Genomic DNA, 27,884 nt, shown 5'->3' with positions numbered 1-27,884 from the left:
ACCGCCGGTTCCGAACCGGAACCGGCTGTTTTTGAACCGTGGCCATATCTAGTTTCTCCTACTCCCTATTTATCATTGTAAGTCGGAACTGGCGGTTTTTGAACCGTGGCCATGTCTAGTTTCTCCTACTCCCTATTTATCATTGTAACCGAAACAGGCGGGAACGTGGCCTTGGATTTTGGCGGGAACTGCCACTTTGAGGTTATCTTTGGCGCGGGAAAATCATCCGCTTCTATTTGTATCAACTCCCACCAGAGGAACCCTAGCTCTCATTTCACTCAAGAAATCAAAATTTGAAAAGCGGAATCAATCAGGAACGCAGCGGAATTAAGCGACTATGGTTGGGCTACCCTACGATTGTCTTGCAAACCCTCTCGGAGCAGTCCGATCCACCTTCGATAAGGCGATTTCTTCCGATTCCAGCGCGGCCGCGCTCGACGGCAAGGACTGGGGAGCTGCCGAAGTCTTCCGTCAATTTCTCTTCGATGACGGCGGCCTGTCTCAGGTTCGTATTTGCCGTTATAATAATCTTTCCCCCCAATTTGTTTGACCAAATGAGACATCATACTCAACGTGTGTTCTTTTAATTGAAAAAGTGTTTGATCTTCAAAATTTGAAGTTTGTGAAAATGAAATTCAGGCCCTCTGTCATTTCAAAATAACCGATGGTGCTCTGGACCGTATTAGCTGTAATGATCTATTTCTTGGGTGATTGGGTAATTTGAGTTGTTTTGCTGAGTTGGGGAGGAGCCAGGAATTTATCTTGTGGGAGAATTTATCTAGTGATATGCTAGCTCTGCCCCTGTTTCTCAGTATAGTAGTACTCTACTTTATAATTTTCTCCTAATATGTTTGTGTTATGTTATGTTTGTCAGGTGCCGTTGCTTAATTCATCAACGATGAAATGGGTGCAACCCAATACTCTTGTTCGGTTTCGAGGCATGATACAAGATATGTTGGGAAATGAATTTTATGTTGGTGCTTATAAGGTATGTTTGGCGTTACACTAACTCTAGTTCGTTAATGTAATGTTGGCTTTCCTTCAGTCTAAAGAGGGATATACTTGATGTCATTTTTTCGGGTTTTATCAATGCAGGACAGTGATAAGTGGATAACCAATAAGTTTGCTGATGGTTCCCATGGTCCTTCTGATGCATCATCCGATGTGCGGATTTGGGAGCGCCGACTTCTTTACTGTACCCCTGTGAGCATTTTCTTTGATGTTCTCATTTGATATTGTTACTTTAGCTACTGCCCATTAAATTAATGCATGGTTAATAATCCTATCAAATCTTGCTCTAGGTTCCTGGGCAGAACTCATGGGTAGAGTGTTCCCCTGATGCTATGAGAAATCCGTATATTAGTGCTATTTCTCCACTTAGGGAGAAGCGGCAGAGGGAGGATGAAGCAACCAAGAGTGATGCTGATATGGTGGTAAATCATTGGCCTGAACTAGTTACGATTATGCAAAACTTCACTTTGTTCTCAGATAATGTTTTGTGTCTAACATTGGCTTACATGTGATTTACATCATCTCTGTATTCCATCACTAATAGTTGAAAACCGTCATTGTTCAAATATATGAATAAATATTACAATGTCAATAAATATTACAATGTCCTTGGATGGGAATATATTATAATAATGTTCTAACCTGAAACTCACATATGTTTTACAGGAACCAGGCCATGCCATTGAGGATTCTCCCAATCCGAAAAAGATGGCATGTTCAACTTTCTTAGTATTTTATCAAGTTATGGTTTTCCTGTGCATAAGTTAAGAGTCCCTGATTGTCCCACCTTTTCCTTTTTCTTTTTTCACAGCGTGAGGATGGAGTTGCTTTTGAGCCATTTAATTTGCAGAAGGTGGTGACTGAAGGAAGTACATCTAACTCAAGTACACCTGCCGTTGAAAGAAATTCAGTTTCTTGTCTTGTAAAGGTGAATGCATAGTTTCTGAGCTAGATAGATTGAATTTTCATTTTCTTTATAAATGATCCATTGATCATTGTGGTAATAATGTTACAATTTGCAGATTTACGACTCTCCTGAGTCAGACTTGAAGCTTAATGAAGTTTTTGAGTTTGTTGGCATCTTCACTTTTGACCCAGACCTTACCGTACTCATAGATGATAAAGAAGTCATGGATGACTTTTGTGAAGATGAATTACTTTGTCTTCCTCCCTCCAAGGTCAGCATCATGTTTCACTTTCACTATTTTCCACCTTAATATGTCAATTTGTGCATGTAATCTGAATTTATCTTATGCTTGTCTCCAAGTTTTGATGTTAAAGTTTGATCATGCTTTAATACTTAATTAGTCCATTTTCTTCTTCTTTGGCCCTCATAAGTGATTCCGGCATCTTTGTCATAGACAGAAAGAAAGGGGTAACCTTTTTTTGGGTTGCTATGTAGAGTGATAAATTAAATCATATCTGTAATTAAACTGTGAATTTCTACAACTGAAAATACATGCTGATTGAGATTGAAAGATTTTCAAGAGAGAGAGAGATTGCTTTTAGATTCTCAGTTTGTCCTTGAATGCTTTTGACATGTCTGGTCCCAGTCAAGATACTTGCAAGGTGTGCTGATTTTTAAATGGTACAGGTTCCTCGACTTCATTGTGTTGTGCACCGGAAGCTTGGACCAAGTGCTTTTGTTTCCAGTCCTCATTTGGAGGTAGGTTGGAAAATATTGATTGATCTGTGCCTCTTAAAACTTCTGCACTATATAGCACTCTGTAGCATATCAATCATTTCTGTCTGTTTGACACTGATAATTGCAGTTAACAACCTAGATTTTGTTTTTCCTGATAATTGCAGTTAACAACCCCAGTAATAAAAGAAATAAGGGAAGCGCTTATTGGACATCTCGCAGCTGTTCTTGGAGGTGATCGGTTGGCAGCTGAATACATTTTGTTGCACCTGCTATCCAGAGTATACATCTTGCTTCTCCGTCTTTTTCTGTAACAAAATCGCATAGAACTTATACAGGCCTACATCAATTTTCTGAGTAGAGCCTTTTGAAACTTAAGATGAACTCGTGCTTATTTTGGATAATTTATTCAGCATAATGATTACAATGTGCAGGTGCATGCAAGAGTAGATGAAGTTGCTGTTGGAAAGCTATCTCTAAATCTTACTTGCTTTAACAAAGAAAACATGTCTGTATTTGGAAATAATCTTAAACTGATCATAGGAAGCCTCATACCTTTCACAGAATGCTTGCCTCTCACTGTTGATTATCTCAATTCAGCTACCCTCGCCCCAAAGAAAGACTACAACACAAATAGGTAAAGATAGTCAATTTTGTTATCTGCTGAATTGATAATTTTGCAAACTTTTGCTTTATTTATAATGGACATGAAAGAAGATTGTGTCTTATCATATATGTTCCTGTATCCACAGGTTGGTGCCTGGGCTTTTACAGTTAGCCGAAGGCTCACATTTAACCATTGACGAGACCCCATTACAATCTGGAACCCTTAACTCTGGAGGCCTTGAAAATGCACAAGTACTAAGAAGCATGATGGAGTCACAAAAGGTTCATTTTGCTATTTACAGTGGTATTAATGGAGACTAATATTACACTCCTCCCCTTTCTTACATCAGTTCCATCTGATTTTGCATACCACAGGTTCATTATGATTTCACATATTATAAAATGGAGATGCCTGCAGATGTTCAATTCCTGATCCTTTCCGAAGGCAAATCAAATATCCTGCCTGCTGATCTCGTCCTCCCTTTTCACCCATCTTCAGTTGACCCTGCATCAGGGGTGGATGGAGAAATGCTGAAAGCTTGGAGATGGTATTTGGCTACCATGAAATCACTACCTCATTCAATTGATCCACCTCTGCAGAAGGTCGGTTTTAAATCCGGTTTTTTAGTCTAATTCTAATCTATGTTAGTCTTAAAATTACTGTTTTTATGTACTACTTTCAGCTCTATTTAAGGTAAAAGCTAGTGCTGCATCTCAATATTAATGTCTTGGTGTGGTTTGATCTTTACTTAACTGGTGTCAATCCATATGGTATTTTTAAAAAATGAAATCATCTGATGAATTACAGGCTGTCGAAGATGATCTAGTTGCTGCTCGACAAGCGGATAGGAGCTTAAGCAGAGAAGACTTTAGTAGGTAAAGATGTTTGTAGCCTGAGTTTTTAATCCTCATTCTGCGATCAATGTCTGTTTCCCAAGCTTATGGATTTTTCCTTGCAGATGGCTTACCATGGGGCGCCTGATGTCGGTCAGTTTTGGGGCGACTTCTTTGTCGATGGAACACTGGCAAATGGTGAAAGAACTTGAGAGGCTCCGGAAGAATAGGTTTCAAGGGTATCTCTGAAGCAGATGATAAATAAACAGTGACTGTTGTAGATCCTTCTTTCCCCTAATGTCTTCCTAGTTTGTTTTGTTGTCAGAATGAAGTGATGTTCTCCCACATCATTAGTAATGCCATTTACAAACTCTTTACCCAATTGGATACTTACATTTTTGTCTCGTATGAGACTATACTTAACTCTACCAACTGAAACAAACTTTAGCAACCCCTAAACAATCTGACTGAAAATCCGTGTAAAATACGAGTAATTTTTCACTAGAAGTCTAGAACCAAAATCATAAGTACCATTTAAATTACAACACAATATTAAAAATAAAAAAAAATGTTGCTTATAACTGAATTTGTTTTTCTAATACTATGTTTTTATGTATTGTATATTTGTATTCCAAATAAATTTTCAGCCTACCATTTTTAATAAATTTATTACGAAAACTAGTTATTCCAGCACAGATTCTCCTTTTTTTCACACTTACAAATAACGTTCGTTCTTATATTTTTCAAACCACTTTTTTTCAGTTCAGCTAACATGTCTCTATATATATGAAGATTTTATATTCAAAATTGTCTTATTTATTTGGATAAATATAGTTTTGGTGTATCACAACCTTACTATACTGGTAAACCTATATGATATAATTAAACCATACAAGAAGAAGATTTGAAACAGTTACTGTACAGGACAGTAGACATGAAACATCACATAATAATAATAATGGTAAATCTATTTTAACAGTGAGGAACTCAAAGCAAACTAATGAAGGTACATACCCGCAACATGATATTAGCGCTTATGTATAAGATAAGATATGAATTCGCATTACATGATCTACAGACAAGTATTTATTTGGCGTATGATCTACAGCTGCAAAAGAGTAAGATAACAGTAAAATCTGAACTATACATTTGACTAAACAAATTTGATGCATCGCCACTGTTAACTGTACATGGAACCTCCGATTATTTAGTCCGAACCTGATAGGCACTTTCTTATCCTAATCTGACTCATCTTGGGATACTTCCTCTACTGGCAGTTCAAAATTATCAATGTCGTCATAGTATGCTTTTTTCTCTCTAATGAATTCTTCTGGCAATTCACTTGTATTTTCAGTTTTTGGCCTCTTCTGCAAAACCACATCAATCATAGATATCAGAAAGTGAACAATTCATCAATAACAGGATATGTTACACGGGAGAGAGAAAGATTGAATAGGAGACAAGCACTCAATGAAACATTACTAATTTCAATCAGAAGTGAACAAAACCAGTTTGATGGGATTATGCTAGACAGTAAGAACTTTTATTTTGATTTGAGAATGGACAAACATGATATGATTAAAGAGAGCAAAGGCCAGTAATTCAGAACTTAGAGAAATATATTAACTTGAGGAGATTATCATCCTTCAACAAACCCAAAAGGCCTAATAAAGAGAATGTTACAAAATTGAGAATATACTTTCATTCCAACAATCAAACAGGAAACATGATAGTAATGGTGGTAGATAACTGATTCCATAAAGGAAAGACAGAACAAAGGCCAGTTTCATATCATACCACAAATTTGAAACGTGAGAAATCAATGTACCGACAATGTGATCTTATTTCAATTTTATGCAGTTTTACTTTTCAAACGTAATATACATGCATGTACTACATTATCTCAGTAACATCAGCCACAATGGGAATGAGTAAAAGTACAACAAGGTTAAGTGGAAAGCACCATAGTCAAAGATGTAGAATTATTACAAAAGACCCCCAGAAGTTGGTGCATAGTCTACCCAACAAAAGAAAGAAATGTCCTGTAATCTTTGAAACCTTAAAAACAATTGCATCTCATTGAGGTTTTATTTTTTTATTACAAATAGCTATCAACTGTCATGCTATTTCACGTAAAATCTGTTATTACTTGTACAAGAATAGGGATTATTGTATTCAGAAAGAGAACATTGTACATACCTTTCTAGCATTTGCCTGTGGATCAGTCCATGAATTAAAATGTTTAACATCTTCATCAAGATCATTCCTAAATAAAAAAAGAAGCATTCAGTAGATCAGTGAAAGGGGCAGATATTGGTTAAATAAGAGGAATATAGCATCAGGACAGCTTATTGCTACAGATGATCATTCTAACGAGCAGAAGTAAAATGACAATTTTTCCTTATAAGACTATGAACATAACAATGAAATTGCATAGAGTCATCGCATGTTTTTACAACACCTTACAAGACAAATGAATACTTTTGGTTTCTACCAGAATTGTTAATATCAGAAAGAGAACTTCCTCGGTTCACCAACAAAAGCAAATCTATAGCAGCAAAACAGTCTATATAAATCAGTGATAGTGTATCACAAGGTCATTTAACCATTAAAGTGAGTTAGCACTTAGCGTATAAGTGGCTGATACCAGCTTGTCCATAAGACTGAAAAGGTTTCAGAATTGAATATCTCAAAAGTTATTCAATTTTCTAAACAGAACTCTCTTCTGTAATTGCCAGAGATGGTGAATGTGTAATACGGAAGCTTGGTTAAGTGTGTGCATGTGTTATTAATTATCAACTATTTCTGAACGTAAGAGACGAGAGAGAGATAGAGAGATAGAGAGAGAGATTTACTGTAGTTTTTTGGTCCTCGTGATTGTAGGGCAACTTGAAACCCCAAAAGCATTATTATTCCTCGCACTTGTCTTCATCTTCCTTGATGGACGGGTCATGGCTGCCATAGCTGCAGATGACTCTCAAATGTTAGATGGTTCAAGAATCACACTCCCCTGTCCCTTTGTTTTCTCAGGCAAGAAGTTAGCAGTGTTCACAAACTTGGGCCTGTCCATTGGTCCCCCAATGAAGGACGTAGAAGGATTGAAATAATCCTTCTCTATATCTTTTAATTGCAAAATGGAAGATCTATTATGTTGTAATATCACTTTATTTATCTTAGTTTCTCAAATGAAAAGCACGAAGTGTCTGAAACATTCTTACCTATTTCGGATTGTTTTCCCAATCCAGCATTAGAAGAGCTGATTTTTGCTTTCCCTTTCTCTGTTTTTCCAGAGGAGTGGCTGTAGGAAACAAGCTTATCCATGTTACTCTCTTTCACATCCTCAGCAAAACCACTAGAGAAACTGTGATTTCCTTCGCCTTTCTGGCATGATTTCTCAACCAGAGTGCTGGAATTACAAATACTATTCTGAATTTCCTTTAGCTTCCCAGTAGGTAATGAATTATATGGCATGGCAACGGCCTTCCCTTTGTCCTTCCTTTCCGTAAGAGGCGTGTGACAGCCAATCAAATCAGAGTTTATCTCTTTCCTGGGTTTTTCAATAATCTTTCTTCGATCATATGCTGCATTTCGCATGCTCATAACACCATCAGTAACAGACATGTTACAGATCCTACTCCGATTTTCTTTCATTTTCTCAGAAGCTGATGAACTAAATGGTACAGCAGCGGCCTTCCTTTTGTCCTTCCTCTTCTCAATAGATGTGCGACTATCAATAACTTGTGCCTCTCTTTCTTTATTGGAATTTTCAATATTATTTCTTCGACTGTAAGCTGCATTCTTGGTTCCAATATCACCTTCAGTAAGAGCCATGTTACAAATTATTTGCAATCTAATTGCACAAAAATTCACTAGTGCTTAAAATTTAGACCAATAAACATGCTATAAACATCTATAACACTTGAGAATGAAACAGAACACCTAGAATATAGAGAATAAAAATGAGACAATCTATATGTAATCCCACCAACAATTAGTATCACGGAATCTAGAACTACGAGCTTCAAATCAGGAGTCAGCTATAGATCTGACCTCCAAACAACTGATAGAATTTTGGGAACAAACAAAATGGCTCACGAACTCATGAATTAGTGCGTTAAGAAGCAACGGAAAAAGTAATCCGATCAAAAAACCTAAACATCGACAACGCAACTAATGTATTCAACAACCCAATAAGCTTTCGCATCCAGCTCGAAAACCCTAGGTCTTTTCAGCACATTTCCATGTTAGCCCCAAAAACACCCGCACAAAAATATACTATCAATCAAAACATAGACGAGTCTCGTGATTAAACAGAGATGAAAGGTGAAAGGAAATTACCCGGAGAAATAGGTGGAGGGAGTGCATTTGGAAGGTTTCGAAATAGAACGGTTTTGGAATTAGAGGAGGCGCCGACGCTGGATGAGCCGATGCTAGTGTTGGATCTATCGGAGGATTCGGGGCCTAATTTGTGGTTGGTGGAATTGGAATTAGACCTCAAGATGGAAAGTGGGGGTTTGCAGGTTGGATTGGAGGAAATGAGCTCGCGCAAAACGGAGAGGGGCGTAAGGTTGTGAAAGTCGGTGATGTCTGATAAGGGTTTGCGGTTCCTAGTCTCCATTTCCGTTGGGATTGGCGTCAGTACTTGATTGAGCGAGAGATTTCTGGTAATTAGACACTGAGAGAGAGGGAGATTTCCGGTAAATTGGTAGGGACTAGGGAGAGTGATAGAGAAGATTCGCTTTGGGCGGGAAAATGCGTGAGAATGAATTCACTAGATATACATTAGAAACTTCAAATTCAGTAAAAAAATATATTTAAATTTCTAAAACAGGCTTTAAAATTTTTTGATGTTTATATTTTATTTTGCATAAATCTCAAATATTAGTATTTGATCATGTTTATGTTTAAGTTTAAGCATATATTTCAAATTTATCATAATTAAATATTTTACATTTTATAAATATAACTAATTTGCACCATTTTTTATTGGATTGATAGCATGTTAATTCTATCGGTAGCAACCCGATTAGCCCGTTGGGCTAGCCCGAAACCCGAACTTTTAGGGTTAGGGTTGAACTTTTATAACCTGAAAAAATCACAACCCGATTAGCCCGCACCCGATTGACCCGCAACCCGAATAGGGTTGGCCCGAAACCCGATGGGCTGGCCCGATTGACATCCCTAGAATTGACCACACCACAGCCATGTCATCTCAGCCCTCCCACGGCCTTTCCATGGTCCTCCTTAAATTCTTTCAATTTAATTCATTTTAATTATTGGTGTTTATCAAATATTAAAAAAAAAAAGTGCAATGAACTGGGACGACTCGGTGGGAAAGACTCCTGTAGTGAATGCTCTTACTCTTGCCATCTTGCCACCATGAGGCTAGCTAAAGTCTAAACTTAGTTCTTGCTTGGGTTATATGTGCATCCAACAGGTTAGCCGATCCGATGGAAGTTGACCATAACATAAACAATTCAAATATGGTAGATAGTAATAGAAAAAACTTAAATGGTCAAAGATCGATCCTTGTCTTTGGTTACTAAGCACTTTAAATAATTGAGTCAGTTGTACTATCCTTAGAGGTGTCTACATATTAAAAAATCAAAGGGGGGCATATACTAAGTGTTGGAACTGGCAGCAGAAGCGGGCGCAAGAATAACAATCACATAATAATCAGATCTATTTATCAGATTATTTAGACAAAACCTATTCTCGTAATTTTCACATGTATCATGCTCATAACTTGAATCAATCATGCTTTAAGAATATTGAAACCTAAAACATGCTTTTCTACGGAGCAGAAAAATACCTAAATAATTCTCCAAAGAATTAAAGATGGCTAGCTTCTTCTCCACGTGATGCTTTGAGTACTAGACCACAAATCTTCTCTCTGGTTCCCGAACTGTATCCCAATATCAGTGTGGGCTGATCTTACTAGAATACTAGGACTTAAATAAAGAAAGACAGAAGAAATCCTTTTTGAAACAGGAGAGGAATTCGAAAATTCCTTCAGCTTGGGGCTGAAAATTTTCGAAAATTTTAAAGATAAAATTGTGTTATTTTTGTCTCCTTTATTCTCCTATTTATATTAAGTTCTTTTTGGGCCCAGACAAGGATCTATGGAAGGTTTTGGATATGAGCTCATCCAATTTACTTTTTACTAATTAAATTGAACCCACAATTTAATATAAGTTATAATTGGAATATTATGAGCAGCCACTACAGAAGTAATATTGAACTCTCCCCATCCAAATCCGAAATTACAAGTAATCCGGGTTTCCGTTTAACTTTCATTTCCTGCGCTTAAAATTAAAATGTCCATTAATTAATTAATGTCTGCTATTGACTTAATTAATTAACTTCTTATTAATTCCAAGAGTGGACTTAGCATGAAACGCTTATTTATTATTCATAGAGTAATCACACTCCAACTAGCTAGGTTCCGAATAATAAAACCTTGTTTCGCGCTCCTCTTGAGGACATTATCAAACGAGACTCAGCTCGCGCACGATTCAATATAATAGCAATCCTAGCACCGCTAGATATTGATCACCACTACCCAATATATCAGGATAATTGGGTTACGAAAAACCCGCACCATTTGATAAGTCAAAGCAGTGCATAATCAATACCATATGCTCAATGCTAACCTACATTGATTAAGAAATAAATATTTATCAACTCGCCTTTCAGTAGATAACCTAAGGCAAGTCTTGCTGTTAGATCCGTTCAGTGCTATACCACACCAATGTCATCTTATTTCAGTAAGGCTTAGAAATATGCGGACTGACATTGCAACCTTTCTCGTTGGATAGTCAAATTCCAACTAGGTTGTGAAATTCATTTTTTTCTTTGTTTAGAACTGACCGTATTACCTTAAAGTGGACGACGCCCACAACCGGTCTACTAAAACAAAGACTTAGACTTTGTTAAGTTAACTTATAAATTTAAACATGCATTAACATCTATTAAATGTAAAACATAACAACATTATGACAAAAAAAAATAATCTGTTTTATTTATTGGAAAATAAAATAAGAGTTTTACAGTATTCAATCAAGAACCTTGATACCGAGAATGTGTCCTGCATCACCCATATCTTTCATCTCGAACTGGCTGGACACCCAAGTTCGCACTGATGACAACATCTTTTTATTGTTTCCAATTAGAAGAATGTTATCTACATATAAAACTAAGAACACAACATTTCCCTTTTCAACCTTCTTATACACACAGCTTTCATTGGGGCATTTTTCGAATCCAAACTTTTGAACTGTTTGATCGAAACACTGGTTCCATGATCTAGATGTTTGCTTGAGGCCATAAATGGCCTTCTTAAGCTTCCAAACCATGTGTTCCTTGCCCTTTACCACATAGCCTTCGGGTTGTTCCATGTAGATGGTCTCCTCAAGACTCCCGTTAAAAACGCAGTCTTGACGTCCATCTGCCATACTTCCCAATCCATGTAAGCTGCTATAGACAAAAGTATATCGATTTGAGCATGGCCACTGGGGAGAAGGTCTCATCGTAATCGATGTCTTCCTTTTGGGTATACCCCTTAGCCATTAGTCTTGCCTTAAAGACTTTAACTCGTCCATCGGGTCCACGTTTACGTTTGTATATCCACTTGCTCCCAATGGCAGTGCAGCCTTCGGGTAGGACAGACAAATCGTAGACATCTTTGTCCACCATTGATTGTAGTTCCGAATCCATTGCTTTCACCCATTCGCAATGATCGACATCTGTCTGCGCCTCTCCAAAATTTCAGGGATCAAGTACATTGCTGTCCGAGGAGTGATCCATGCACTCACCCAAACCAATGTATCTATCGGGCTCATGAGAGACCCTCCCACTGCGGCGCGGCACTACAATATCTGGAGTATTAGTTGAAATTTCTGGAATTGTTGTTACACTAGGTAGTTGTTCTTGGTTAATGGAAGTTGTGACTTGAGTGAGCTCTTCAAGAGCTATCTCACTGCTGGGCTTATGATTCATTACATAGTCTTCCTCTAAGAATGTGGCATGAGTGCTCACAATCACTTTCTGATCTCTGAGACTATAGAATTCATAAGATTTCGTTCCTCTAGGGTATCCTATAAACACACAAACCTCCGTCCTAGATTCCAGCTTAGTTGGATCCTTTTCCAATACATGAGCCGGACACCCCCATACTCTGAGATGTTCTAGATTGGGCTTTCGCCCATTCCACAACTCATATGGGGTAGTAGGAACTGATTTAGAAGGTAAGTTGTCTAAGAGATAGTTTGCTGAAAGCAAATCATGACCCCAAAACGAAACAGGTAACCGTGTATAACTCATCATCGAGCGGACCATATTCAATAAGGTCCTATTCCTTCTTTCAGCCACGCCATTCTGTTGGGGTGTGCCCGGCGCAGTCGTTTGGGATTCAATTCCCGCCACTGATAAAAGTCCAAAAACTCGGCACTTAGGTATTCGCCTCCGCGATCAGATCGCAGGCGATACTCTTACCATGATGTGTCACCACTTTAGACTTAAACTCCTTGAACTTGTCAAAAGTTTCAGACTTGTAGCGCATCAAATAGATGTATCCGATTTTCGAGTAGTCATCTGTAAAGGTGACGAAATATCGAAAACCGCCCCTTGTCTCGGTTGACATTGGTCCACACACATCAGTATGAATGAGCTCAAGTACTTCCTTGGCCCTATTCCCCTTTGACCTAAAAGGTCTCTTAGTCATCTTGCCTTCGAGACAGGACTCACACTGCGAAAATGGTTCCTTCTCAAGACCTTTAATAAGATCTTGATCAACCATCGCATGAATCCTTCTTTCGTTGGCATGACCAAGTCTAAGGTGCCATAAGTACGTTTCATTCATTGAAGTTGAAGGTTCTTTTCTTTTCTTAGAAATTTTCGATGTAGCATTGAGTTCTGATTTACGTTGATTAAATTGTGTAGAAGTGATTGTGTACAGATTGTTTTCCATGATACCACGACAGATATAAGAACCATCTTTCTTAATAACGCAATTGTCATTAAAAGAAATCGAATATCCATAAAAAGACAATTTAGAAACTGAAATTAAATTTCTTCTAAAAGAAGGTATCAACAAAACATTCTTCAAAATAAAAAATCTATCACTAGAAAAAAGCAAATAAACGTCTCCCACTGCAACGACCGCCACTTTCGTAGCGTCGCCCAGCTAGACCTCGATCTCACGATCATGTAGCCGTCTTGTCACCTGCATTAAGTCAGGATCAAAACATATATGATCAGTTGCTCCAGTATCAATAACCCAAGTATGAGTAGATGTCGAAGCCAAATATGACTCGACTACTAGAGCATGGTGCATACCTGTAGCCTTGCCCTTCTTAGGACAATCTGGCTTCTAATGACCCTTCTCTCCACATTTGAAGCACTTTCCAGTAGTGCCTTCTTGTCACCCCGCTGTTTCTTCTTTCCCTTAGCATTCTTAGCTGCCACTGGGTTCGGCGCCTTTTTCTTTCCTTTTCTAGGCTTAGAGCCAGAGGAATTAGGTGACAAACTCATCATAGCTACCTTAGCTTGAACCATAAGGTCCTCCGCCGACTGAAGTTCAGTCAGCAGCTCTGCCAAAGTGTAATTCCGCTAGTTCATCTCGAAATTGAGCTTGAACTGTTGGAAGCTAGGGGGAAGACTCTGAAGGATTATAGTAACTTGGGACTCGGGAGTGATTGTCCCTCCCAAAACCTCAATCTGGTTGAGGTGACTCATCATCTCGAGGACGTGTTGCCTCACAGACGAGCCTTCCTTCATAGACTTCTTCATGATACTCCGAAAGGCTTGAGACTTAGCCGTTCGATTCTGAGTACCAAAAAGATTTGCGAGATTCGTCATGATCTCGGCGGCAGTTTCCATGGCTGAATGCTGATGCTTGAGTACTGATGACATAGAAGCCAACATATAGCACTTAGCCATCTCATTCGCCTTATGCCATCGTCTATGCGCATCTCGCAGTGCTTGCGCGGCATTAGCTGCCGGCACAGCTGGGCGTGGAGTAGTGAGCACAAACTTGTACTCTTCGGCTGTGAGAACGATATCCAAGTTTTGTTTCCATTCGATGTAATTTTGGCCCTCGAGTTTGTTTTCTTTGAGAATGGCAGAAAGAGGATTAAAAGACATCTTGACGGATTTTATTGCACTGCAAACAGAAGATTTTACTATTTGTCATAAACTTATGTAAGGAAATTGAGTAGATTAACCATAAAACTTTTCAAAATCTTACAACAACAAAATTAATAAATTGTATCCTCCTCTGGAGGTTAATACGCATTAAAATTTTGACAATTTACTGGTCACAACACGGACATATCAATAGCTTCCTCCTCTGGAGGTCGACACATCTATTGCTGCCTAAGCACTACTACCATCAGGTTTAGCATTACAGAATTTTATTTCTACAACACACTCCCAAAATAATGTTCATGTGTTGATAACAAAACCAAGTTATCTCATAAATTCTGATTGAACCCTGAAACTCGTTGTTCCTTAGGATTATTGTCCCTACTCTGTAGGTGGCGATAATATTAGGAACCACTTTCTAGTTCATTCTATTTATTATTTGAGAAGTCCGCCCTTATGAACTTACTGTTTTCGTAGGATTATTGTCCCTACTCTGTAGGCGGCGATAATATTAGAAAATCAGCTTCACAAAATTTGGCAGTCCTACCGATGGAGACCATATATAAACTTTTAGTTCATAATTATCGCTTAGATATTTGTGTTATGGTTTTAATTAATTATCCTTTAGCCTTAAGGCAGATTAAGACTAATTAAATTCTGTTGGTATTTTAATTGACTGGATAATTAAATCTTTTATTATCTTTAATATCTTAGTTTAGGAATTACTATTAATCTAGGATTTAATTCTTATTCATATCATACTATAAGATATATCTAAAATAAAGTGCATTATTTATAATCTTAATTAGACATGAAGAATTAAATTCATATAATTTCCAAGTTCAAGATTAGGAAGAAAATTAAATTATATTATTTAATGTAATCTTACATATATCTATCTTATTATAGATTCTAGATATATTATATTTAGGAAACTATTAAATTATTCTTATCTATATCATCTAGAATATAAAATATTCATAGATATAGAAAATAATCCAAATATTCCTAAAATCTAGGGAAATCTTCCCAAAATATTTTATTTCATTAAATAATATTATTTTTAATGATTTTTATTAATTAATCAATTAAATAATCATTAAAACAATCTTTCGTCAATTTCTTGCGATTCGAGGTTGGCATGAATTAACACGACGAAGATTTGAAGATATCCACCGGAGACGCTCGGCGGGGCGGCAAATTCGCCGCCCGATCGGCGCTTTGCTTCCTCCTCCGACTTTCGCGGCGTTGTAACGCCGCGATCGATCCAGCCATCGCGTCGCCTGGACGCAGCTTCTCTGCGTCACTCCGGCGAGTTCCCTTCTCCGCCGTCGAGCTCACACGGACCAGCGACAGCCGACTGTGGCGGTGCAGCTCCGGTTCGGCGTCGATAGCTTAGGGTTTGACTAGGGTTTCGGTTTTTAGGGTTAGGGTTCTTGCGACTTTTTCGGGTGGCATCGCCACCTTGTCGTAACGTCGACGGACTTTGCGCCGTCAGCTTCGAGGAGGACCTGCATCGCGGTCTCAACGGCGGCGTGGACGAGCCCACGCTCGTGTTCACGTCGACGTGTGATCGTATGAATCCATTCTCGATCGGCGCGTTTTTAGGTTGCACCGGCACCGGCGATGGTTCTCCGGCTCTGATAAGACATGCATACATGAATTTCGCAAAATTTAAATCCAAATAATCAGAGCCAAAGACTGGCCCTGATACCAATTGTTGGAACTGTTGGGGATAATCGCAGCGGAAATTGCAAATTAAATAAATCCACAAAAGAATCTATTTAGGTGATTATGTGGGTCGATTCAATTTCATGCTTGAACATGTAGAGACATATAATTGCGCAATTAATCACATAATTTAATTTAAATTATGTTGTTGAATACTTACAACAATGATTCTCCAAAGAATCGAAGTGGCTTGCTACTTCTCCACGTGTAGATCTTGAAGCTTGATTGTGAATGCAAGACCAAAGATCTTCTAACCTATGACCCTTAACTCTATAGATCTAAATTCCTTGTGGGAGGAATCTCTTAGAAATTATAAGAATCTTGAAGGAGAAGATAAGAAAGCCAAGTGTGGAGGCTAGGGTTTGTGATAACATATGTGTCTCCTCCTTACATTCTTATTTATAGAGTTTATGATGGGCTAGGTTAGGGATCTATGGGGCTTGGGTTGGGCCTCCCCAATTGGACCTTCTTTACTAATTAAATTATAACTCATAATTTAATATAAGGCCAATGGAATATTTCTTGTGCCACTATAGAAGAAATATTGATCGCTCATCCAATCCGTGATTACAAGCAATCCGGGTTAACCTCTTTAATATATTATTTCCCGTGTCTAAGACTTTCTATATCCATTAATTAATTTGTAGTCTGCTATAGACTTTAAAATAATTAATATCTTTATTTCCAAGAGTTTGTCTAGTACGAGATGTATATTAAAAATATACTTTTCCTTTTCTATTTATTCTTGGATTAAATCCAAACCGGCCGGGTTTCCGAATAATAGAACTTCTCTCGAACACCTCTTGGGGATATAGTCAAACCGCGCAGGCACACGATTCAATGTAATAATAAAACTGACACCATTCTAGTTATTAATTACTACTACCCAAGATATCAGGAATATTGGGTTACGAAAAACCCACACCTATTGATAAGTCAAAGCAGCGTATGATCAAATAACGTGTGTCCTATATTATTACAAAGATTAGGAAATATTAAATCTCCAAGACATCGTCTAACAGTAGATAGCAACAAAGACGTGTCTATACTTTAGATCCATTCAATGCTATACCACACCAGTGTCACTAGTCATTCTCAAGGTAAAGACGACTTTCGGATGGACACTGCAACCTTTCACGATAGGTCGCCAAAGCCTATCTAGGTTGTGAAAAAGTTTTACTTCTACAAGGTACCGGTTGGGCCACCTACTGTGATGACCTGTTCCACGACCCAACCTTCAATGTAGAAGACTTAGACTGATTTTACTTTCCGGCGTTTTAATTATATAATTTAATATATAATTAAATACGGTCAATACCCATTAAAGTAAAATACACAGTGTGAAGAAAACATTTATTATTCTCATTAAATGAAGAGTGTTTACAATATACAAGCAATTTATCAAATTCAAAAACTCGAAAAATGCTTTTTAGTATATATGTTCCAACAGGAACTGGCAGCGGAAGCGGGCGCAAGAATAACAATCACATAATAATCAGATCTATTTAGCAGATTATTTAGACAAAACCTATTCGCGTAATTTTCACATGTATCATGCTCATAACTTGAATCAATCATGCTTTAAGAATATTGAAACCTAAAACATGCTTTTCTACGGAGCAGAAAAATACCTAAATAATTCTCCAAAGAATTGAAGATGGCTAGCTTCTTCTCCACGTGATGCTTTGAGTACTAGACCACAAATCTTCTCTCTGGTTCCCGAACTGTATCCCAATATCAGTGTGGGCTGATCTTACTAGAATACTAGGACTTAAATAAAGAAAGACAGAAGAAATCCTTTTTGAAACAGGAGAGGAATTCGAAAATTCCTTCAGCTTGGGGCTGAAAATTTTCGAAAATTTTAAAGATAAAATTGTGTTATTTTTGTCTCCTTTATTCTCCTATTTATATTAAGTTCTTTTTGGGCCCAGACAAGGATCTATGGAAGGTTTTGGATATGAGCTCATCCAATTTACTTTTTACTAATTAAATTGAACCCACAATTTAATATAAGTTATAATTGGAATATTACGAGCAGCCACTACAGAAGTAATATTGAACTCTCCCCATCCAAATCCGAAATTACAAGTAATCTGGGTTTCCGTTTAACTTTCATTTCCTGCGCTTAATATTAAAATGTCCATTAATTAATTAATGTCTGCTATTGACTTAATTAATTAACTTCTTATTAATTCCAAGAGTGGACTTAGCATGAAACGCTTATTTATTATTCATAGAGTAATCACACTCCAACTAGCTAGGTTCCGAATAATAAAACCTTGCTTCGCGCTCCTCTTGAGGACATTATCAAACGAGACTCAGCTCGCGCACGATTCAATATAATAGCAATCCTAGCACCGCTAGATATTGATCACCACTACCCAATATATCAGGATAATTGGGTTACGAAAAACCCGCACCATTTGATAAGTCAAAGCAGTGCATAATCAATACCGTATGCTCAATGCTAACCTACATTGACTAAGAAATAAATATTTATCAAGACCTCGCCTTTCAGTAGATAGCCTAAGGCAAGTCTTGCTGTTAGATCCGTTCAGTGCTATACCACACCAATGTCATCTTATTTCAGTAAGGCTTAGAAATATGCGGACTGACATTGCAACCTTTCTCGTTGGATAGTCAAATTCCAACTAGGTTGTGAAATTCATCTTTTTCTTTGTTTAGAACTGACTGTATTACCTTAAAGTGGACGACGCCCACAACCGGTCTACTAAAACAAAGACTTAGACTTTGTTAAGTTAACTTATAAATTTAAACATGCATTAACATCTATTAAATGTAAAACATAACAACATTATGACAAAAAAAATAATCTGTTTTATTTATTGGAAAATACAATAAGAATTTTTACAGTATTCTGTCACCTCTGCAGAAGTGCAGGAGGGCGAGAGATGCCCAAGGTTTTCGGTTCGGGCGGTTGACCGCAGAACCGTAACCGACGGTTTCGGTTCTGAACCGGAACCGTGAGATTTAAATCAAACCGAAACCGCCGCTTTTGGAACCGTGGTTCGGTTCAGGTTCAAAAATTTTGGAATCGAAACTGTACCGGAACCGTTGGTTCCGGGCGGTCTAGACTAGAACCGCGAAAAATCGCCAGAAAACCGTGAAACCGTGCCGAAATCACCAAAAACCACCGGAAAACCGTTCCGAAACCGCCGGAAACCAGCAGTTCGGAACCATGAAAAACCGTAAAAAACGCCGAAAAATCGGCGATTCCGAACCGTAACCGTCGGTTTTGAAACCAAGACCGTAACCGCGAAACACCCTCGCGGTTCTGATTCAATAATTTCCAAAACCGGAACCGGCGATTCCGAACCGTAACCACCGGTTCTGGAACCATGGGCATCTCTAAATTAGGCAGTTGGCATACGGAGGATGTCCCGACATGTTCGACGAATATCTTCACGTCGCCAACACAACTGGTCGCGATTCCGAACCGTAACCGCCGGTTTTGAAACCGGGACCGTAACCGCGAAACACCCTCACGGTTCGGTTCCGATTCAATAATTTCCAAAACCAAAACCGGCGGTTCCGAACCGTACCCACCGGTTCTGGAACCGTGGGCATCTCTAAATTAGGCAGTTGGCATACGGAGGATGTGCCGACATGTTCGACGAATGTCTTCACGTCGCCAACACAACTGGTCACGATTATCTGAAGAAGTTTTGTAAAGGTTTGATTCAGACTTTCGGCCCCAACCTATCTGCGGAAGTCGACCGCACAAGATTGCCAGTTCCTGCTTGATTTGCACTGGAAGGTGCTCGGCTTCCCAGGTATGCTGGGAAGCATAGATTGTATCCATTGGTAGTGGAACAACTGTCTGACCGCTTGGAAGACCAATTTACGAGCGGGTTCAATGGCACACACCCAACCATCATTTTGGAAGTCGTTGCCGACCACCGCTTAATATTTTTGGTTCTACATTAATTTAATTTGGTAACATATTAAATATAGAAGTGCTAAAAAATTAAAACAAAATGATGATGATGTGGAAATGAAATGGAATTAGAGGGCTCTTCGATGACAGGGAGATAGACCCTTTGGCCAAATGCTGATGTGGAATGAGATGGTCCTTCCATTGCTAATGCTCTAACGGGGTCAACTCATTTTTCAAATATTTTCTTTAATAAAATTTTTAAATTTATCTAAAGTTTGTTTAATGATGCAAAGCACCTATTAATAATCTAAATTACTCAAAATATTCTTTGGATTAGTATTTGAAAAATATAGCACCTATACGAGTTTTTTTTCATTCAAATTCTTGTAACCAATGTTTATTACTACTATTATGAATTTGGTCATCTCCAATTTCCAAATGTTTATTCTTTCATTGACAAATACTCTTTCTAGTTTCTACTCTTTTCTTAATCCCAACCATTAGTCGCGATTTCTCGAACCTTATTATGCCTACCACTGTGTTAGGAACACTCCTCTCTCTCTCAGAACTCCTATCAATAGCACTGCCAACAAACGAATTTTCCGGCGCCCCTCAGGTTGGGGTCAGCGGTTAAAAGAAGGAAGGCTGGCGCGGAAGTTACTTCCGTCGGCAGCGATTATGAGTTTTGTGGAGAAATGCTCAAACAATTGGGGCAAAATATTTCTTCATTAACTGGAAAGTCATTAATGAATAGCCCTATTTATATACCTAGGGCCCTAGGGTTGGTTCGACCTAAACCTAAACATCGGGAAATAACCAACAAAGAAAACCCGACAGAGCTTATAAGACGCTCGACTCAAACAAGTTCAACACGAAAAATAAAATAAAATAAAATAACAAAGTACTGAATTAAACTAAACACCAACTACGACTCTGCTGTCGCCTACTTGGCGACGAAGTCTTGATAGCGATCCGGCTGTTTGAGCTGCGTTCTCGGTCTCAACTTCCTGGTTGCCTCTGCTCTTGCTTCGTCTCTCTCCTCTTCTGCCGTCTGCTCTTCATCAACATCCTTCGACGCCTCGTCGTCGTCTCCTCTAGGTGAGGTTGCATCTGTAGGGATTATGGTATCCGTAACACACTGCTAAATCGTCTCTCGCGAAATTTTGCTGTTGGTCACTTATTAGCAAGCATGTGGCCAAAGAAATGCATTAGACATCTAATTTATTCGTAAAAATTTTAAGATTATTTTGATTTAAGATCTAGAAGTCGTGACTGTGAACATGACTTCCAAAACTGAAATGGTTTGTAGCAGCAGATTTGTAAAAATCGAATTAAATACTTCATGTTCTTGGAAAGATAGAAATCATCATACATCACTACTAACAGATACAGGTAGTTGCAGTTTGTATTTGAAGATCAAACAAAGTGTTCGTGCCGTGGCTTCGCGCCATTTTCTGCAAGCAAAGTGATGCTCGTTAAATCTTCGTTTGGAATACTGCGAACACTCAAATTGGTGCACCGTACACCCCAATATTTTTACTGCTAACGACTAAAAAAATATTCTTTGGAAACATAGAATTGTAATGTTATTAGGGCATAAGGAAACTACTAAACATGAAACTCCAAAACCTCAAAAATTCTGTCATCACCATGTGTAAGAATTTCTTCATTCCATTTTCAGATGATGCTGATCTGGTATATGACTATGAGAGAGAGTTTCAACATTGGAAGAATTTCTGGTTTCATTGAATCAGAAAGTAGAGAGGAAGATAAAGCTGTAATGAATTTCTCAAATGCCATATTTCAAACCTATCTGTCCACAAGAAAAATATGCCTTGTCCCCAATAACTTAGACAAAAGGCAGTAACATTGTTACTCTAAATCTTCTTGTGGCGAAGGTGATATATATATATTTCCGTCATCAATTGAAGCCGAAATAATCAGACAAATTTGAGAAAATGGCAATCAAACTCGTCCCCACAGCCAAGATGATCACCAACACTGCCAAAGCCTTATCCCTCCTTGTGGACATGCAGTGAACATCTCTGCAAAGTTTTAGCATAAGAAATAAATCAAGTAAGAAATACGTTCATTTCACTCATCAACGTAAGGAAATTGTAAATGCAGTAGGGCATACTTGAGAACGACTGAGCTTGGGAAAATGAACATCAGAAACATGACCGTTGTTGTCCCCATGAACTGAAAGAAGTACCATATATTTGGAATTGCTATAGCTGCTGCATATATTAATGCAAGCAACGTACACGTGAGGGACAAAAATCTGATGTTTTCCGCAGCCAAGTGAGGCTTTTTGGGGAAGAGTAATTCGTCAACATTGACCCTTAGAGAATAGTTCATCACCGGAAAGACGAGCATGAGGTGAATAGCATAACTCAATCTAACAGTATTATTGAGAATGATGCCCATGACAGAATCTGAAGTTTTGTCGAAGTTTACTAGCATGTCTGCCATGATCGACTCACCAAACAGCAGGTAGCCAAAGAAGCCAACAGAAAAGTATATTGCAACACACAGTATGAGTGAGATTCGGACAGCTGCGCTCATATCAGAAGGCCTTCCCAGCTCTGCTCTTATCGGATGTACTGCACATATTGCCAATAAAAAATTGGTTATTCTGATGCATATAAATTGTTGATCCAAATCGGTCCCCTAATAGTCCTCTATTCATGCACTTGTGTTACTACACTTATCAAGTCTCTTTCTTTTTCGCTCACACACACAAATAAGGCATTAGTAGAGGATTTCTGAATGTCTCGTTCAGTGTTCCTGATAGGCTAAGGTAAGAACTGGAGGAGTAACGAAATGATGTCTCAGATTCTTTTCTGGTTAGCATGTGGTTTATGTCTCTACATTAATATTGTCAAAATCTAACATATACTATACACTATACACGATGATGGACTCTATATTAGTGATTTCATTCATGTCTGCGTTCTTACCATTTACATGACATCCAAAGGCAGTCGCAAAGACTGGAATAGTAGTGAAGAGACTGAATGCGGAAACACCTCCAGAAAAATCAGGTAACAGTCTAGGGGTTTTTGTTTCCCCTACCCATAACGCATGTATTGCCATCACAGAGCATATGACAACAAAGAACGCTGCTAGTAGTACCGATATAGCTGAGGCATGTCTTAGTGAATCTGCAGGGGATAAATTGCACACATATCAATCATTCTTGTAAAATAAATACTGATTGGCACAAAATCTACTTCTATTATCCAAGAATCTGAGAGTTCATATGATTGGAGGCCAACTATTGCATTACAAACTCTGTTTACAAAAGATAATAGTACTTTCATTGGTATATAAGATCTGAGTTCATCATGGACAATAATACATGTTATGTTTTCGTGAAATACCAAACGTAACCACAATCTAAGTTCCATAGAAAGTACTATCAATAACTATACTGAGGCTGCATAACTAATATTAGTGGACATCAACAGAATCTTGATTGATTTATGGCTTTGCACACACAATCTTAACTTAAAAGAACTTAAAAGAACAGAGAGTGAATCAGAGAGAAATGTGGTGTACTAACCTATGCGCCGTAGAAGAAGCAAGGGAAGCAAGACGAGAAGTACAACCAGAAGCAACGAGAATGCGCGAGAATTCCACCAGTGGATGCCGAACCACTCCTGCAGCACACCTAAATGGACAGTTCCGTCGGACTCATTTCCCGAGAGAACATCTCCTGCAGGATTTATAATCAAAGAAACATAGATCAGAAATCTATTAATTGACTTCGAGTTTTGAAATTGGTATGTGCATTTCTCAGTGCTAGATTACAAGTTTTGCCTATTTTTAGTATGTGAAGGTAATTGAAAAAGGTAGGAATGTAATTAAATTGATCGAGAGTGTATTGACGCAAATTGTCAAACAAGTCACGAGCACAGATCAGAAACCTAACTATGGAATTCTGAAGCAGAAAGCAACAGCTAATAACATCACCACCAATCAATAGAAGGCAAAGTAAAAAAAAAGGGGAATTATACCGATGATGATCAAATAAATAATCAAAGCGCCGAGATTGGTAATGACGACGCAAAGCTGAAGCGCAAGTGATCCCGGTTTCCCAAACGATTCAGCCATGAGCTCCCCATACGTGTTGCAGTGCCCTGACTGCGTGTATTTCAACAGGAACTCGACGGTAACCTCCACGAAATAGGACATGATCAGGATCACTAAGAAGCTGGGGATCACGCCAAGCACCTTAAACGTGGCCGGAATCGACATAATCCCGGCCCCCACCATCCCCGTCGAGATGTTGAATACTGCACCGGAGATCGATCTGTCATCGTTGATTGGCTCGAATTCCGGGAGCAACGGAGCTTGAACTTCGATTTCGTGGCTTTGGAGCTTCATCAATGGGAAATCGGGAATATTCTGTGGCGGTTGAGGGGGCCGCTCTGGTTCAGTTGAGAGTCCAATCAATATGGAGAGTATCAAAATTGATGGATTTTAGTAACTATCAAACCATGTGAAAATAGATAGCTAAATAAAACAAAATTTCCAATCATGTCTGAGTTGTATTGGAATAATGCAATCCATGAATTTGGATAACATTGAAAATTTAACTCTTCTACCAAGTTGGAAGGATCAGATAAAGATTACAGTATATCATGTGAAAAATATTTTTAGTTACTTGCACTAGTAAAATCTCTTATTTTAGGTTTCCATTATTTAGTTATTATAAGTAACTAGTAATTCATACTCCATCTTTCCACTCAAAGTGTCCATGCTTTTTACTGACACAGAATTTTATGAAAAATTGTTAAGTGGATTAAATAGAATTGAATAATTCAATAAGGAGAGATAGGAGATAAATTTATTTCCAAATATAAAAAGTGGACATTTTAAGTAGGACAAACTAAAAACTAAAAGTGGACATCATGCATGGAACGAAGGAAGTACTATTTCTTGTTCAAAGAAATTAACAATTACTTTGACGATTAAGATATGACGTCGCTTACAAAATGCTATATTTGTCCCTAAAAATTATGAACATTTGGTTCGATGAGTTTTAATGTATAATTGGTAAAATAAAAGAGAGATAAAGAATAGTGTAACTACTAACTAGTGTTATTGGAGAGTGGGCTCCACATCATTAGTAGTGTAGTGTAATTAGGGATGTCAATTCAACCGAAACCCGTGGGCCGGCCCGAACAATCCGATAAAATGAGCGGGTTAGGATTGTAATTTTATTACCCGAATATAAAACGGGCTAAACGGGTTGGCCTGAATGGGTTGGCGGGTTAAACGGGTTGGCCCGAACGGGTTGCAGGTCAGCCCGATGGGTTGCAACTTTTAATTAAAAATTATTAAGTTTTAGCGTTTTTTTTAATATTTTTGAATCTTCAATCTTTCTACATAATCAGTAGTCTTATTCCATCTTCATTCTATACTTTTCCACTCGATCCCACAATATCAGCTTTCAAGTTCCACCTCAACTCATTATTCCACCGTCCCATTATCTTGCTACTAGTGTCTTACCACCACCAAAGCCAATCAAGACAAAATTAAAAAAATAACTCATCAAAATCTTAATATAGTTATCATTTTAATAATGATTCATGTAAAATATGATTTTTAATTTTCATAAAGAATTAGTTACGAACAATGCCAAAATAATGACACGAACACAAGCTTTAATTTATGTTGTAGTTGATCAAGATGAAATGCTTCTTTCCATGTATTATTGTAGAATACTATGAAAATATGAAGATTTTATATGATTCTAACTAAAAAGAAAAAAAAATATCTATAATTTAAAATCATTTTATAGAAGAAAATTCTGATACAAGAAATTATTTTCGAAAGCTTTTAGGCCCGAATACCTCGATGGGCCCAAAACCCGGTGGTTTAGGGTTAGGGTTGAAAATTTATAACCCGAAAAGTCCATAACCCAAATAGCCCACACCCAAATAGCCCGGCAACCCGAGTGGGTTGGCCCGAACCTGAACGGGCTAGCCCAATTGACATCCCTAAGTGTAATGATGTAAGTTATAAATAAAATGTTGTGTAGGGGTAATATGTTGTTTAATTATTTTAAATATTAGAAAGTTCATATTTTTCAGAGACAAACTTAGTAAGGAAATAATTCTTATACTTTTCAGGGACGGATATAGTATATACTCACTGTTTAGTGTCTCATTTGAAATTAACATGAGTTTTAAAAATGGTGACTGAATGTGATTAAGTTAATACATTTTTCAAAATAGAAATAAAACATCAAATTTAAAATTTATGTTTAATGTTGAAACTATTGATTTGAAAGATTTCTCTAATAATCAGCTTGATATCATAAAATTGATGATGTAGATTTGGAATTAGAGTTTTTAATTCCAATCAAATGTTTAATATCACAAAAATGTTTGAATTTTAGATTGATTCTAATTTCAAATCTTCTCAATCCTATCAGTTGAATTTGATAGTTAAAGTAAAGATATAGGTAATATCTCATGGATTAATTAAAACAATTAAGGATAAATTATAAGGATTATAGTATTATTAATTATTATAATTAAGTAATAGGACTATAAGAGTATAATGATTCCACTTAGGGGACTGATCAATTGCCAACTTATTAGCAATCACAAATTAAAACTAAATCTTAGCCATTAGATTATGAAATCTAGTGGTTGAAATAATGTCACATGGATTATATTTAAAATAAAAAAAATTATTAAATAAACTTAAAGGGTATTAATGTCAATTCCCTCTAATCAAAATCATCTTAAAACTTTAAATTTACGTAACTCTCGCAATTTAAATTATTTTTTTTTGCAAAAAAAAATATCAAATTAAAAATAGTTTTAAAAGGATTCTAACGAGATCTCAATTGCATATGTTCCGACGATGTTCGGATGATGAAATTTGATAAATTATATTTCAATTTTCGTACATGTTGATAAATAGATTTTATCAACAAATGCAAAAAAATCTCAATATAGTGTATGCAAAATCTCAATATAATGTACTCCCTCCGTCCACGAATAGGAGTCCCGGTTGACCATTTTCATCCGTCCGCCATTAGGAGTCCCGGTTAGACATTTTATCTTGGGAGTATAAGAAATTACCTCACTTTTCCCTTAATTTACTCCCTCTCTCTTAATGTTAGATTTCATTATTACAAAGAATAAAGCAAATAATAATATAAATGGGTCCCACATTTCACTATCACACACTTAAATTATTACACTCAAACTTTTCTTAAAACCCGCACCCAACTCAACCGGGACTCCTATTCGCGGACGAAGGGAGTAGGTAAAATATCAATAAAACTGTATTGATATTTTCATGTCATTATGTTGATATTTGTAATACACTATGTTGATATAGAAAAATACCCACGAAAATTATCATATAATAACATAATGACGGTATTACCCTTTGTTGATATTTTGTCTATTATTTATTGAAATTTGTGAGCTTTAATCTCATCCACTAATTTTAAAATAGAGTGAACTTCAAAAATGGTCCCTGGACTATGGGTTTATCTCGAAAATAGTCCCTGGACTTTAAAAATATCACCAGTAGTCCCTGGACTAAAGGTTAATATCAAAAACGGTATTTTGAGACGAAAATGCCCTTTTGAGGGGTTTGGGCAATTTGGTCTTTTTACACTTTTAACATTTTAAATCTGATATTATTTTAGTTATGTACTAAATCTGATATTATTTCAAAATTATCATTCTTCATCCCTTTTGTCATCCTTCACTTTGTTTCTTTATTTCAATATTAGATTTAATTTTACAAAATTAAATTTTAAATTTCAATTTTTAAATATCAATAAATTTTTTTAATTAAAACTATTAATTCATGGACACTATAAATATTGATTGAAACTATTAATTTTTGTTATTTAATATAATATTAAGCTGAATTGAAGAAGTACAGAAAAATAATATTAATCATGATGGAAAAATAAGAGCTATTCTATTTAGCCTTCGTTCGGTTGTTATAATTGCTTGTGATTGAATATTATGAAGTCGA

At 37.2% G+C, this 27,884-nt stretch overlaps 3 protein-coding genes across 3 annotated transcripts; 1 reads left to right on the top strand and 2 right to left on the bottom strand.

Moving 5' to 3' along the window:
* The first annotated feature begins 170 nt into the window (after window positions 1-170).
* On the top strand, window positions 171-4,521 carry ETG1 (E2F target protein 1 (ETG1)). Its single transcript, XM_048083413.2, has 14 exons — window positions 171-505; window positions 875-988; window positions 1,096-1,203; window positions 1,302-1,433; window positions 1,678-1,722; window positions 1,823-1,939; window positions 2,034-2,189; window positions 2,606-2,677; window positions 2,821-2,934; window positions 3,088-3,290; window positions 3,406-3,541; window positions 3,635-3,862; window positions 4,068-4,135; window positions 4,219-4,521. Exons 1-14 carry the CDS (start codon window positions 338-340, stop codon window positions 4,340-4,342), a joined length of 1,785 nt encoding a protein of 594 aa, XP_047939370.1. The 5' UTR covers window positions 171-337; the 3' UTR covers window positions 4,343-4,521.
* Window positions 4,522-5,091: 570 nt separating this feature from the next.
* LOC125187700 (uncharacterized) lies at window positions 5,092-8,828 on the bottom strand. Its single transcript, XM_048084330.2, has 5 exons — window positions 8,432-8,828; window positions 7,312-7,908; window positions 6,949-7,057; window positions 6,293-6,359; window positions 5,092-5,460 (listed from the first exon to the last, which is right to left on the bottom strand). Exons 1-5 carry the CDS (start codon window positions 8,709-8,711, stop codon window positions 5,332-5,334), a joined length of 1,182 nt encoding a protein of 393 aa, XP_047940287.1. The 5' UTR covers window positions 8,712-8,828; the 3' UTR covers window positions 5,092-5,331.
* A 12,688-nt stretch (window positions 8,829-21,516) lies between these two features.
* Window positions 21,517-24,412, bottom strand: LOC125190549 (amino acid transporter AVT6C-like). The gene is made up of 5 exons (XM_048087877.2): window positions 23,885-24,412; window positions 23,431-23,583; window positions 22,826-23,029; window positions 22,003-22,468; window positions 21,517-21,910 (listed from the first exon to the last, which is right to left on the bottom strand). The coding sequence occupies exons 1-5, from the start codon at window positions 24,252-24,254 to the stop codon at window positions 21,787-21,789; spliced, it is 1,317 nt and encodes a 438-aa protein (XP_047943834.1). The 5' UTR covers window positions 24,255-24,412; the 3' UTR covers window positions 21,517-21,786.
* Between the last annotated feature and the right edge of the window lie 3,472 nt (window positions 24,413-27,884).

The sequence above is a fragment of the Salvia hispanica genome, chromosome 5, assembly GCF_029641045.1.
Source record: "Salvia hispanica isolate PSC_SH4W2 chromosome 5, Shi_PSC_v1, whole genome shotgun sequence".
Classification (NCBI taxonomy): Eukaryota; Viridiplantae; Streptophyta; class Magnoliopsida; order Lamiales; family Lamiaceae; genus Salvia; species Salvia hispanica.
The sequence above is the reverse complement of the archived record's forward strand: the minus strand, read 5'-3'. Positions and strand labels throughout refer to the sequence as shown.

Coding starts and splice junctions, on each gene's coding strand:
- LOC125187700 (XM_048084330.2), bottom strand. CDS start 8,711: ATGGAGACTAGGAACCGCAAACCCTTATCAGACATCACCGACTTTCAC. Junction 7,909..8,431: donor CCCTCCACCTATTTCTCCGG/GTAATTTCCTTT, acceptor CTCTTACTGAAG/GTGATATTGGAACCAAGAAT. Junction 6,360..6,948: donor ACGAGGACCAAAAAACTACA/GTAAATCTCTCT, acceptor TTTTTTATTTAG/GAATGATCTTGATGAAGATG.
- ETG1 (XM_048083413.2), top strand. CDS start 338: ATGGTTGGGCTACCCTACGATTGTCTTGCAAACCCTCTCGGAGCAGTC. Junction 3,542..3,634: donor GCATGATGGAGTCACAAAAG/GTTCATTTTGCT, acceptor TGCATACCACAG/GTTCATTATGATTTCACATA. Junction 3,863..4,067: donor TTGATCCACCTCTGCAGAAG/GTCGGTTTTAAA, acceptor GATGAATTACAG/GCTGTCGAAGATGATCTAGT.
- LOC125190549 (XM_048087877.2), bottom strand. CDS start 24,254: ATGAAGCTCCAAAGCCACGAAATCGAAGTTCAAGCTCCGTTGCTCCCG. Junction 23,584..23,884: donor TATTTATTTGATCATCATCG/GTATAATTCCCC, acceptor TAAATCCTGCAG/GAGATGTTCTCTCGGGAAAT. Junction 22,469..22,825: donor CTTTGGATGTCATGTAAATG/GTAAGAACGCAG, acceptor CAATATGTGCAG/TACATCCGATAAGAGCAGAG.